This window comes from Salmo salar, chromosome 11 (genome assembly GCF_965601325.2).
Source record: "Salmo salar chromosome 11, fSalSal1, whole genome shotgun sequence".
In the NCBI taxonomy this organism is placed as follows: Eukaryota; Metazoa; Chordata; class Actinopteri; order Salmoniformes; family Salmonidae; genus Salmo; species Salmo salar.
In genome coordinates this window covers 116,768,978-116,784,011 of record NC_138301.1, presented here as the reverse complement: position 1 = coordinate 116,784,011, position 15,034 = coordinate 116,768,978, and the positions used below count along the sequence as shown (strand labels likewise).

At 43.1% G+C, this 15,034-nt stretch overlaps 1 protein-coding gene across 1 annotated transcript in view; it reads right to left on the bottom strand.

Moving 5' to 3' along the window:
• Positions 1–8,342: 8,342 nt before the first annotated feature.
• The window catches only part of LOC145850140 (sister chromatid cohesion protein PDS5 homolog B-like), a 66,403-nt gene continuing 59,711 nt past the window's right edge, over positions 8,343–15,034 (bottom strand). Inside the window, 1 exon segment of the mRNA XM_082958303.1 lies at positions 8,343–10,096. Within this exon segment, the coding sequence (XP_082814429.1) occupies positions 10,064–10,096 (33 nt within the window). The 3' untranslated portion in view covers positions 8,343–10,063.

Genomic DNA, 15,034 nt, shown 5'->3' with positions numbered 1-15,034 from the left:
AAGTCACTAGTTATAACAGATGAATTGTTTCTCAGACCAAGTCACTAGTTATAACAGATGAATTGTTTCCCAGACCAAGTCACTAGTTATAACAGATGAATTGTTTCTCAGACCAAGTCACTAGTTATAACAGATGAATTGTTTCTCAGACCAAGTCACTAGTTATAACAGATGAATTGTTTCCCAGACCAAGTCACTAGTTATAACAGATGAATTGTTTCTCAGACCAAGTCACTAGTTATAACAGATGAATTGTTTCCCAGACCAAGTCACTAGTTATAACAGATGAATTGTTTCCCAGACCAAGTCACTAGTTATAACAGATGAATTGTTTCCCAGACCAAGTCACTAGTTATAACAGATGAATTGTTTCCCAGACCAAGTCACTAGTTATAACAGATGAATTGTTTCCCAGACCAAGTCACTAGTTATAACAGATGAATTGTTTCCCAGACCAAGTCACTAGTTATAACAGATGAATTGTTTCCCAGACCAAGTCACTAGTTATAACAGATGAATTGTTTCTCAGACCAAGTCACTAGTTATAACAGATGAATTGTTTCCCAGACCAAGTCACTAGTTATAACAGATGAATTGTTTCTCAGACCAAGTCACTAGTTATAACAGATGAATTGTTTCCCAGACCAAGTCACTAGTTATAACAGATGAATTGTTTCTCAGACCAAGTCACTAGTTATAACAGATGAATTGTTTCCCAGACCAAGTCACTAGTTATAACAGATGAATTGTTTCCCAGACCAAGTCACTAGTTATAACAGATGAATTGTTTCCCAGACCAAGTCACTAGTTATAACAGATGAATTGTTTCCCAGACCAAGTCACTAGTTATAACAGATGAATTGTTTCCCAGACCAAGTCACTAGTTATAACAGATGAATTGTTTCTCAGACCAAGTCACTAGTTATAACAGATGAATTGTTTCCCAGACCAAGTCACTAGTTATAACAGATGAATTGTTTCCCAGACCAAGTCACTAGTTATAACAGATGAATTGTTTCTCAGACCAAGTCACTAGTTATAACAGATGAATTGTTTCCCAGACCAAGTCACTAGTTATAACAGATGAATTGTTTCTCAGACCAAGTCACTAGTTATAACAGATGAATTGTTTCCCAGACCAAGTCACTAGTTATAACAGATGAATTGTTTCCCAGACCAAGTCACTAGTTATAACAGATTAATTGTTTCCCAGACCAAGTCACTAGTTATAACAGATGAATTGTTTCCCAGACCAAGTCACTAGTTATAACAGATGAATTGTTTCCCAGACCAAGTCACTAGTTATAACAGATGAATTGTTTCCCAGACCAAGTCACTAGTTATAACAGATGAATTGTTTCCCAGACCAAGTCACTAGTTATAACAGATGAATTGTTTCTCAGACCAAGTCACTAGTTATAACAGATGAATTGTTTCCCAGACCAAGTCACTAGTTATAACAGATGAATTGTTTCTCAGACCAAGTCACTAGTTATAACAGATGAATTGTTTCCCAGACCAAGTCACTAGTTATAACAGATGAATTGTTTCTCAGACCAAGTCACTAGTTATAACAGATTAATTGTTTCCCAGACCAAGTCACTAGTTATAACAGATGAATTGTTTCTCAGACCAAGTCACTAGTTATAACAGATGAATTGTTTCCCAGACCAAGTCACTAGTTATAACAGATGAATTGTTTCTCAGACCAAGTCACTAGTTATAACAGATGAATTGTTTCCCAGACCAAGTCACTAGTTATAACAGATGAATTGTTTCTCAGACCAAGTCACTAGTTATAACAGATGAATTGTTTCCCAGACCAAGTCACTAGTTATAACAGATGAATTGTTTCTCAGACCAAGTCACTAGTTATAACAGATGAATTGTTTCTCAGACCAAGTCACTAGTTATAACAGATGAATTGTTTCCCAGACCAAGTCACTAGTTATAACAGATGAATTGTTTCTCAGACCAAGTCACTAGTTATAACAGATGAATTGTTTCCCAGACCAAGTCACTAGTTATAACAGATGAATTGTTTCCCAGACCAAGTCACTAGTTATAACAGATTAATTGTTTCACAGACCAAGTCACTAGTTATGACAGATGAATTGTTTCCCAGACCAAGTCACTAGTTATAACAGATGAATTGTTTCCCAGACCAAGTCACTAGTTATAACAGATGAATTGTTTCTCAGACCAAGTCACTAGTTATAACAGATGAATTGTTTCCCAGACCAAGTCACTAGTTATAACAGATGAATTGTTTCTCAGACCAAGTCACTAGTTATAACAGATGAATTGTTTCCCAGACCAAGTCACTAGTTATAACAGATGAATTGTTTCCCAGACCAAGTCACTAGTTATAACAGATGAATTGTTTCCCAGACCAAGTCACTAGTTATAACAGATGAATTGTTTCCCAGACCAAGTCACTAGTTATAACAGATGAATTGTTTCCCAGACCAAGTCACTAGTTATAACAGATGAATTGTTTCTCAGACCAAGTCACTAGTTATAACAGATGAATTGTTTCCCAGACCAAGTCACTAGTTATAACAGATGAATTGTTTCTCAGACCAAGTCACTAGTTATAACAGATGAATTGTTTCTCAGACCAAGTCACTAGTTATAACAGATGAATTGTTTCCCAGACCAAGTCACTAGTTATAACAGATGAATTGTTTCCCAGACCAAGTCACTAGTTATAACAGATGAATTGTTTCCCAGACCAAGTCACTAGTTATAACAGATGAATTGTTTCTCAAACCAAGTCACTAGTTATAACAGATGAATTGTTTCCCAGACCAAGTCACTAGTTATAACAGATGAATTGTTTCTCAGACCAAGTCACTAGTTATAACAGATGAATTGTTTCCCAGACCAAGTCACTAGTTATAACAGATGAATTGTTTCTCAGACCAAGTCACTAGTTATAACAGATGAATTGTTTCCCAGACCAAGTCACTAGTTATAACAGATGAATTGTTTCCCAGACCAAGTCACTAGTTATAACAGATGAATTGTTTCCCAGACCAAGTCACTAGTTATAACAGATGAATTGTTTCCCAGACCAAGTCACTAGTTATAACAGATGAATTGTTTCCCAGACCAAGTCACTAGTTATAACAGATGAATTGTTTCTCAGACCAAGTCACTAGTTATAACAGATGAATTGTTTCCCAGACCAAGTCACTAGTTATAACAGATGAATTGTTTCTCAGACCAAGTCACTAGTTATAACAGATGAATTGTTTCCCAGACCAAGTCACTAGTTATAACAGATGAATTGTTTCTCAGACCAAGTCACTAGTTATAACAGATGAATTGTTTCCCAGACCAAGTCACTAGTTATAACAGATGAATTGTTTCTCAGACCAAGTCACTAGTTATAACAGATGAATTGTTTCTCAGACCAAGTCACTAGTTATAACAGATGAATTGTTTCCCAGACCAAGTCACTAGTTATAACAGATGAATTGTTTCCCAGACCAAGTCACTAGTTATAACAGATGAATTGTTTCTCAGACCAAGTCACTAGTTATAACAGATGAATTGTTTCCCAGACCAAGTCACTAGTTATAACAGATGAATTGTTTCTCAGACCAAGTCACTAGTTATAACAGATTAATTGTTTCCCAGACCAAGTCACTAGTTATAACAGATGAATTGTTTCTCAGACCAAGTCACTAGTTATAACAGATGAATTGTTTCCCAGACCAAGTCACTAGTTATAACAGATGAATTGTTTCCCAGACCAAGTCACTAGTTATAACAGATGAATTGTTTCTCAGACCAAGTCACTAGTTATAACAGATGAATTGTTTCCCAGACCAAGTCACTAGTTATAACAGAAGTCACTAGTTATAACAGATGAATTGTTTCTCAGACCAAGTCACTAGTTATAACAGATTAATTGTTTCCCAGACCAAGTCACTAGTTATAACAGATTTATTGTTTCGCAGACCAAATCACTAACATCACTGTCGTTCTGCCCCTGAACAAGGCAGTTAACCCAATGTTCCCCTGTAGGCCGTCATTGTAAATAATAATTTGTTTTTAACTGACTTGCCTAGTTAAATTAAGGTAAAAAATAAAATAAAATGTAAAACAAATAACATTGTAAATATATCCCTGTTCTTGTCTAACTCCACACACGTATGTGGTGCCCCATCCAGGTCAGCAGTTCCTATTAAATTAGTTGTATATGTAATTCAACCCTCCATACTGGCTGTGGTACATGTTTAGGGAAAAGGTCAGTTGTCCAACTGAAATAGGTCTTCTGCATTTAACCCAACCCCTCTGAATCAGAGAGGTGGGGGGGGGAACGTCTTCGGCACCCAGGGAACAGTGGGTTAACTGCCTTGTTCCAGGACAGAACGACAGATTTGTACCTTTTCAGCTCGGGGATTCGATCCAGAAACCTTTCGGTTACTAGCCCAACGCTCTATCCACTAGGCTACCTGGCACCCCGTTTAGTAATAGTAGTGATTTCCCCTGTCCTGTTCATAGTGTTGTAATTTTGTCTTGTATGTTGTTTAAATCAATATAAAAATACATTATCATAGAACTGCATTGTGGAGCAGAGAGCCCTGAACACAACCAATCATTTTAGGTGTCCTGAACACAACCAACCCTCTCACGTGTCCTGAACACAACCAACCCTCTCACGTGTCCTGAACACAACCAACCCTCTCACGTGTCCTGAACACAACCAACCCTCTCACGTGTGTCCTGAACACAACCAACCCTCTCACGTGTGTCCTGAACACAACCAACCCTCTCACGTGTGTCCTGAACACAACCAACCCTCTCACGTGTCCTGAACACAACCAACCCTCTCACGTGTGTCCTGAACACAACCAACCCTCTCACGTGTGTCCTGAACACAACCAACCCTCTCACGTGTGTCCTGAACACAACCAACCCTCTCACGTGTCCTGAACACAACCAACCCTCTCACGTGTCCTGAACACAACCAACCCTCTCACGTGTGTCCTGAACACAACCAACCCTCTCACGTGTCCTGAACACAACCAACCCTCTCACGTGTCCTGAACACAACCAACCCTCTCACGTGTCCTGAACACAACCAACCCTCTCACGTGTCCTGAACACAACAAAACCTCTCACGTGTCCTGAACACAACCAACCCTCTCACGTGTGTCCTGAACACAACCAACCCTCTCACGTGTGTCCTGAACACAACCAACCCTCTCACGTGTCCTGAACACAACCAACCCTCTCACGTGTCCTGAACACAACCAACCCTCTCACGTGTCCTGAACACAACCAACCCTCTCACGTGTCCTGAACACAACCAACCCTCTCACGTGTCCTGAACACAACCAACCCTCTCACGTGTCCTGAACACAACCAACCCTCTCACGTGTCCTGAACACAACCAACCCTCTCACGTGTGTCCTGAACACAACCAACCCTCTCACGTGTGTCCTGAACACAACAAAACCTCTCACGTGTCCTGAACACAACCAACCCTCTCAGCTGCGTTGCAAGAAGGACCAACAGCTGCTGCGTCTGGTGTGTAACAACAGCAGAGAACACGAGGACACCATTTTTCAACCTCTGGTCGAAGCCAGGGAGGACCTTCAGAAGGACATAGCCTCGACTCTGACGGTGCTGACAGGAGACATCTCCAAGGTGGAGAACCTCAGAGAGACAGCAAAAACAAGCCTCCACCCTGAAGGATGAGAAAGAAGGGTCAGCTCCTGGTACATATGAGGCTAGATGAGGTCAGCTCCTGGTACATATGAGGCTAGATGAGATCAGCTCCTGGTACGTATGAGGCTAGATGAGATCAGCTCCTGGTACGTATGAGGCTAGATGAGATCAGCTCCTGGTACGTATGAAGCTAGATGAGATCAGTTCCTGGTACGTATGAAGCTAGAGGAGATCAGCTCCTGGTACACATGAGGCTAGATGAGGTCAGCTCCTGGTACATATGAGGCTAGATGAGATCAGCTCCTGGTACATATGAGGCTAGATGAGATCAGCTCCTGGTACGTATGAGGCTAGATGAGATCAGCTCCTGGTACGTATGAGGCTAGATGAGATCAGCTCCTGGTACGTATGAAGCTAGATGAGATCAGCTCCTGGTACGTATGAGGCTAGATGAGGTCAGCTCCTGGTACGTATGAAGCTAGAGGAGATCAGCTCCTGGTACACATGAGGTTAGATGAGCTCAGCTCCTGGTACATATGAGGCTAGATGAGGTCAGCTCCTGGTACGTATGAGGCTAGATGAGATCAGCTCCTGGTACGTATGAGGCTAGATGAGATCAGCTCCTGGTACGTATGAGGCTAGATGAGATCAGCTCCTGGTACGTATGAAGCTAGATGAGATCAGCTCCTGGTACGTATGAGGCTAGATGAGATCAGCTCCTGGTACGTATGAGATCAGCTCCTGGTACGTATGAAGCTAGATGAGATCAGTTCCTGGTACGTATGAAGCTAGAGGAGATCAGCTCCTGGTACACATGAGGCTAGATGAGCTCAGCTCCTGGTACGTATGAGGCTAGATGAGATCAGCTCCTGGTACGTATGAGGCTAGATGAGATCAGTTCCTGGTACGTATGAGGTTAGATGAGATCAGTTCCTGGTACGTATGAAGCTAGATGAGATCAGCTCCTGGTACGTATGAAGCTAGATGAGATCAGCTCCTGGTACATATGAGGCTAGATGAGATCAGCTCCTGGTACGTATGAAGCTAGATGAGATCAGCTCCTGCTACGTATGAAGCTAGATGAGATCAGCTCCTGGTACGTATGAAGCTAGATGAGATCAGCTCCTGGTACGTATGAAGCTAGATGAGATCAGCTCCTGGTACGTATGAAGCTAGATGAGATCAGCTCCTGGTACGTATGAAGCTAGATGAGATCAGCTCCTGGTACGTATGAGGTTAGATGAGATCAGCTCCTGGTACGTATGAAGCTAGATGAGATCAGCTCCTGGTACGTATGAAGCTAGATGAGATCAGCTCCTGGTACGTATGAAGCTAGATGAGATCAGCTCCTGGTACGTATGAAGCTAGATGAGATCAGCTCCTGGTGCGTATGAAGCTAGATGAGATCAGTTCCTGGTACGTATGAAGCTAGATGAGATCAGCTCCTGGTACGTATGAAGCTAGATGAGATCAGTTCCTGGTACGTATGAGGCTAGATGAGATATAGACCAAACACACTTGTAAGACCAGCACATTTCAGTGTGTTCCTCAGTAAAGCAGCTATCAGCAAAATCTGTGCTAGTAAGAAAAGACAAGTGGTGGAGAACAAATGAAATAAAACAGTAAACATTTTTTTGTTTTACATGTAAGTACACTCTTTATGCCTTTCCCTAACCCTTACCATAACCTCACTGAAACTATACCTAACCTTGACCTTCGCCTTACCCTAGTTTCTAAACCTTAACCCTTCATTTAGACCACTGACTAACCATTCGTTTACGACCTGATGGTTCAATTTACAATTCCTTTTTAGTATCTTCTCATTCCAGGTTTGAAGAGCTCCGTGAGCAACTGAGGCAGAGGGAGGAGAAGCTGAAGAAGGGGTAGGAGGGAGGTCTGGGGGACATGGAGAACCGGAAGGCAGAGGGAGGAGAAGCTAAAGGGGTAGGAGGGAGGTCTGGGGGGCATGGAGAACCTGAGATGAATAATGCTTCCATAATGCTTTCCAGGGTTGGGGTCAATTACATTTCAATTTATAAAAGTAAACCTAACTCCAATTCAAATTTTCCCAATTTAAAAAAACATTAGAGAATTTGTGTACTTCCTGAATTGATCCCAATCCTGATGCTTTCATTTGGACTGATATCAAATCAACCAACCAGTACGCTGTAGACATCAGACTCTCATCACGAGAAGTGTGGATGGAAAAGCACCCAGAGGGGACGACTGGCCCTCTCCCTCCAGGAGTTTCCCTCACCTGAAGCTGCAGAAGCGCGGGTTGCTGTTCAGGAAACCTGGGTGGTCTTGAGGCCCACATCAGGCTAGCACGCAGCATAATCACCCTCCCTGCACTCTGTGAACCTCCTCTCTTTGGGAATGTGTTTGATGGTGTCCGTCTGTTTTTCATGGCGGTGGATGAGATGAACAAAACAGATAATAAAATAACATACGACAATAAAAACACTTAATTGTACTTTTCACTAACTAGAGGCCAGTTCCCATAGCAACTGATCCCACATGTTAAGCCTGCACCCTATCCCCTGCATACTGCTTTACTTTGTAAACTGTCTCCAGAGGATTGAGGAAGTTGCAGTGTGTAGGAGTGACAAAAACAACACAATGTGAGTGTATACATTACATAAAGAAACCACAGAACGTTCCGTTGTATGGACAACTTTATTAATACGACAGAGACAGACAGGGGCTGACTGGGTGGATGTGACAATGGGATCTGCATCTCAAATGGCACAGGTTTCCTATCTACTGCACAACATTTGACCAGGGGCCTTTCAGTTGACTGAGAACACGTTCTCATTTACAGCAACGACCTGGAGAATAGTTACAGGGGAGAGGAAGGGAGGATGAAGGAGCCAATTGGAAGCTAGGGATGATTAGGTGGCCATGATGGTATGAGGGACAGCTTGGGAATTTAACCAGAACACCAGGATTAACACCCATACTCTTACGATAAATGCCATGGGATCTTTAGTGACCACAGTCAGAACACCCGTTTAAACGTCCCATCACAGGGCAATGTCTCCAATCACTGCCCTCGGGTATTGGCATATATATTTTTTAGACCAGAGGAAAGAGTGCCTCCTACTGGCCCTCCAACACCACTTCCAGCAGCATCTGGTCTCTCCAGGGACCGACCAGGACCAACCCTGCTTGGCTTCAGAAGCAAGTCAGCAGTGGGATGCAGGGTGGTATGCTCACTGCCCTATAGCCTCTGGTCAGAAGTAGTGGACTATACAGGGTGCCATTTGGGACATAGACCAAGTCTCTAACGCAGCGTTATCCAGACTAAAAACACATCTGATCACAGCAGGAGATGCCAGCCAGGTGTCAAATGGAACGAACACTAAAACTTTATTGATTTATAATAAACATTCAACATTCCGACACAGTTTTCTGAAATTTTCTCCCAGAGGGTTTAAAAAAACAAAACGACAACTCAACAAGGCGTGAATATACAATGCTGTAAACAAACCAATTGACTTTTTTTGTTGTTAAAAAACTACAAAGGAAAAATTACATGATTGACTTCACAAAAGAGTAAAATTGTAAATGTGTGGGAAATCTAATGTCAGGGTTTCAGGTGAAAGTCAGGGTTTCAGGTGAAAGTCAGGGTTTCAGTTGAAGTCAGGGGTTCAGTTGAAGTCAGGGGTTCAGTTGAAGTCAGGGGTTCAGTTGAAGTCAGGGGTTCAGTTGAAGTCAGGGGTTCAGTTGAAGTCAGGGGTTCAGTTGAAGTGGACAGAGGGGAACATGACAAAAAGATAGTATTGCTGAAAGGCCTTGTTTAAAAACTGATTTCATTTTGACGGTAAAACAAGTAGCGCACTTTCAGATCCGGGGCCAAAATAACACCCTATTCCCTATACAGTGCACTATTGTTGACCAGAGACCAAAGTAGAGCACTATATATAGGGAATAGGGTAGCATTTGGAACAGACAGGAGCTAAAAGCTATACAACAGCACCCAGTCAGTCAATCAACAAAACAACCATAACACAGACATGAAAGATACTATTTACAACTCATGGGATCTTCATCAGTAGAGATCTCTCTCTCTCTCTCTCGAACAGATGTGGCCAACAATATGACAATGCATCACAAAAACAACTTACGGTTAATGATACTGATGTTATAAGAGTGTGTGTGTGTGTGTGTGTGTGTGTGTGTGTGTGTGCGTGCGTGTAACGGTAGGAGCGTCAGCGTATGAAAAGTTCAGAAAAGTCTAATCTCCATCCCTCCCATCTTCCACTCTCTCCATCTATCCTTCGCTCCCTCTCTCCTTTAGAGAAGGCAAGACAAGTGTCCAAGGATCAACTTCACCTCTCTCTCTCTCTCCTTCCCCTTTTTTTTTCTTGTCCTCCGTTCATCTTTTTCTTCCTCCGGTCTTCCGTCGACCCTGTGGAACCAATCAACAGTCAGTCTGATGTTTAACCAATCAACAGTCAGTCTGATGTTTAACCAATCAACAGTCAGTCTGATGTTTAACCAATCAACAGTCAGTCTGATGTTTAACCAATCAACAGTCAGTCTGATGTTTAACCAATCAACAGTCAGTCTGATGTTTAACCAATCAACAGTCAGTCTGATGTTTAACCAATCAACAGTCAGTCTGATGTTTAACCAATCAACAGTCAGTCTGATGTTTAACCAATCAACAGTCAGTCTGATGTTTAACCAATCAACAGTCAGTCTGATGTTTAACCAACTAATACTCAACATACACTATATATACACACAGAAGTATGTGGGTGGACACCCCTTCAAATTAGTGGATTTGGCTATTTCAGCCCGTTGCTGACAGGTGTATAAAATTGAACACACAGTCATGCAATCTCCATAGACAAACATTGGCGGTAGAATGGCCTTACTGAAGAGCTCAGTGACTTTCAACGTGGCACCGTCATAGGATGCCACCTTTCCAACAAGTCAGTTCATCAAATTTCTGCCCTGACTCAACTCCAAGTGCTGTTATTGTGAAGTGGAAACATCTAGGAGCAACAACGGCTCAGCTGCAAAGTGGTAGGCTACACAAGCTCGCAGAACGGGACCGCTGAGTACTGAAGCGTTTAAAAATAGTCTGTCCACGGTTGCAACACTCACTACTGAGTTCCAAACTACCTCTGGAAGCAACGTCAGCACAAGAACTGTTCGTCAGGAGCTTCATGAAATGGGTTTCCATGGCCGAGCAGCAGAACACAAGGTTAAGATGCCAAGTTAAAGATTTTATAAAAAAAAAACAACTGATGATGCAATATGAAAAAAATAAATGGGTGGAGGAGATTAATCAAGAACCCAGATTAAGAATCTTTTGATTAAGGGTGAATTCATGTGTGAGAGATATATTATGTATAACCTAACTAAAAGCAAGAGATCGCTATTGTCGCTGAGTATCAAAACAGGTCGGTATTGTGGTGAAGTGGAAGAGGAAGGACTAACTATTGTCACCTTGAAGAAATAAAGAGAACAAAACATTTTATCCTCTATTGCCCTTTTTACCACGACATGCGCTTGTACTTATTCCAGAAAGACCACCAGATATACCCTGGTATTAGGTAGCTGAGGAGACAGACAACCAGATATACCCTGGTATTATGCAGCCATGAGGAGACAGACCACCAGATATACCCTGGTATTATATAGCCATGAGGAGACAGACCACCAGATATACCCTGGTATTAGGTAGCTGAGGAGACAGACCACCAGATATACCCTGGTATTATGTAGCCATGAGGAGACAGACCACCAGATATACCCTGGTATTATGTAGCCATGAGGAGACAGACCACCAGATATACCCTGGTATTATGTAGCCATGAGGAGACAGACCACCAGATATACCCTGGGATTATGTAGCCATGAGGAGACAGACCACCAGATATACCCTGGTATTATGTAGCCATGAGGAGACAGACCACCAGATATACCCTGGTATTATGTAGCCATGAGGAGACAGACCACCAGATATACCCTGGTATTATGTAGCCATGAGGAGACAGACCACCAGATATACCCTGGTATTACGTAGCCATGAGGAGACAGACCACCAGATATACCCTGGTATTATGTAGCTGAGGAGACAGACCACCAGATATACCCTGGTATTATGTAGCCATGAGGAGACAGACCACCAGATATACCCTGGTATTAGGTAGCTGAGGAGACAGACCACCAGATATACCCTGGTATTATGTAGCCATGAGGAGACAGACCACCAGGTATACCCTGGTATTATGTAGTCATGAGGAGACAGACCACCAGATATACCCTGGTATTAGGTAGCTGAGGAGACAGACAACCAGATATACCCTGGTATTATGTAGCCATGAGGAGACAGACCACCAGATATACCCTGGTATTATGTAGTCATGAGGAGACAGACCACCAGATATACCCTGGTATTATGTAGCCATGAGGAGACAGACCACCAGATATACCCTGGTATTATGTAGCCATGAGGAGACAGACCACCACATATACCCTGGTATTAGTGCTGAGGGCGCCACCGTGACCGGAGGAGCGGGAGACAACCACATAGACCCTGGTATTATGTAGCCATGAGGAGACAGACAACCACATATACCCTGGTATTATGTAGCCATGAGGAGACAGACAACCACATATACCCTGGTATTATGTAGCCATGAGGAGACAGACAGGAGACAGACCACCAGATATACCCTGGTATTAGGTAGCTGAGGAGACAGACAACCAGATATACCCTGGTATTATGTAGCCATGAGGAGACAGACCACCAGATATACCCTGGTATTATGTAGTCATGAGGAGACAGACCACCAGATATACCCTGGTATTATGTAGCCATGAGGAGACAGACCACCAGATATACCCTGGTATTATGTAGTCATGAGGAGACAGACCACCAGATATACCCTGGTATTATGTAGCCATGAGGAGACAGACAACCACATATACCCTGGTATTATGTAGCCATGAGGAGACAGACCACCACATATACCCTGGTATTATGTAGCCATGAGGAGACAGACAACCACATATACCCTGGTATTATGTAGCCATGAGGAGACAGACCACCAGATATACCCTGGTATTATGTAGCCATGAGGAGACAGACAACCACATATACCCTGGTATTATGTAGTCATGAGGAGACAGACCACCAGATATACCCTGGTAGTATGTAGCCATGAGGAGACAGACCACCAGATATACCCTGGTATTATGTAGCCATGAGGAGACAGACCACCAGATATACCCTGGTATTATGTAGCCATGAGGAGACAGACCACCAGATATACCCTGGTATTATGTAGCTGAGGAGACAGACCACCAGATATACCCTGGTATTATGTAGCTGAGGAGACAGACCACCAGATATACCCTGGTATTATGTAGCCATGAGGAGACAGACCACCAGATATACCCTGGTATTATGTAGCCATGAGGAGACAGACCACCAGATATACCCTGGTATTATGTAGCCATGAGGAGACAGACCACCAGATATACCCTGGTATTATGTAGCCATGAGGAGACAGACCACCAGATATACCCTGGTATTATGTAGCCATGAGGAGACAGACCACCAGATATACCCTGGTATTATGTAGCCATGAGGAGACAGACCACCAGATATACCCTGGTATTATGTAGCCATGAGGAGACAGACCACCAGATATACCCTGGTATTATGTAGCCATGAGGAGACAGACCACCAGATATACCCTGGTATTATGTAGCCATGAGGAGACAGACCACCAGATATACCCTGGTATTATGTAGCCATGAGGAGACAGACCACCAGATATACCCTGGTATTATGTAGCCATGAGGAGACAGACCACCAGATATACCCTGGTATTATGTAGCCATGAGGAGACAGACCACCAGATATACCCTGGTATTATGTAGCCATGAGGAGACAGACCACCAGATATACCCTGGTATTATGTAGCTGAGGAGACAGACCACCAGATATACCCTGGTATTATGTAGCTGAGGAGACAGACCACCAGATATACCCTGGTATTATGTAGCCATGAGGAGACAGACCACCATATATACCCTGGTATTATGTAGCTGAGGAGACAGACCACCAGATATACCCTGGTATTATGTAGTCATGAGGAGACAGACCACCAGATATACCCTGGTATTATGTAGCCATGAGGAGACAGACCACCAAATATACCCTGGTATTATGTAGCCATGAGGAGACAGACCACCAGATATACCCTGGTATTATGTAGCCATGAGGAGACAGACCACCAGATATACCCTGGTATTATGTAGCTGAGGAGACAGACCACCAGATATACCCTGGTATTATCTAGCTGAGTGATGAGGAGACAGACCACCAGATATACCCTGGTATTATGTAGCCATGAGGAGCCAGACCACCATATATACCCTGGTATTATGTAGCTGAGGAGACAGACCACCAGATATACCCTGGTATTATGTAGTCATGAGGAGACAGACCACCAGATATACCCTGGTATTATGTAGCCATGAGGAGAGAGAACACCAGATATACCCTGCCATGAGGAGACAGACCACCAGATATACCCTGGTATTATGTAGCCATGAGGAGACAGACCACCAGATATACCCTGGTATTATGTAGCCATGAGGAGACAGACCACCAGATATACCCTGGTATTATGTAGCCATGAGGAGACAGACCACCATATATACCCTGGTATTATGTAGCCATGAGGAGACAGACCACCAGATATACCCTGGTATTATGTAGCTGAGGAGACAGACCACCATATATACCCTGGTATTATGTAGCTGAGGAGACAGACCACCAGATATACCCTGGTATTATCTAGCCATGAGGAGACAGACCACCAGATATACCCTGGTATTATGTAGCCATGAGGAGACAGACAACCACATATACCCTGGTATTATGTAGCCATGAGGAGACAGACCACCAGATATACCCTGGTATTATGTAGCCATGAGGAGACAGACCACCAGATATACCCTGGTATTATGTAGCCATGAGGAGACAGACCACCAGATATACCCTGGTATTATGTAGCCATGAGGAGACAGACCACCAGATATACCCTGGTAGTATGTAGCCATGAGGAGACACACCACCAGATATACCCTGGTATTATGTAGCCATGAGGAGACAGACCACCAGTTATACCCTGGTATTATGTAGCCATGAGGAGACAGACCACCAGATATACCCTGGTAGTATGTAGCCATGAGGAGACAGACCACCAGATATACCCTGGTATTATGTAGCCATGAGGAGACAGACCACCAGATATACCCTGGTATTATGTAGCTGAGTGATGAGGAGACAGACCACCAGATATACCCTGGTATTATA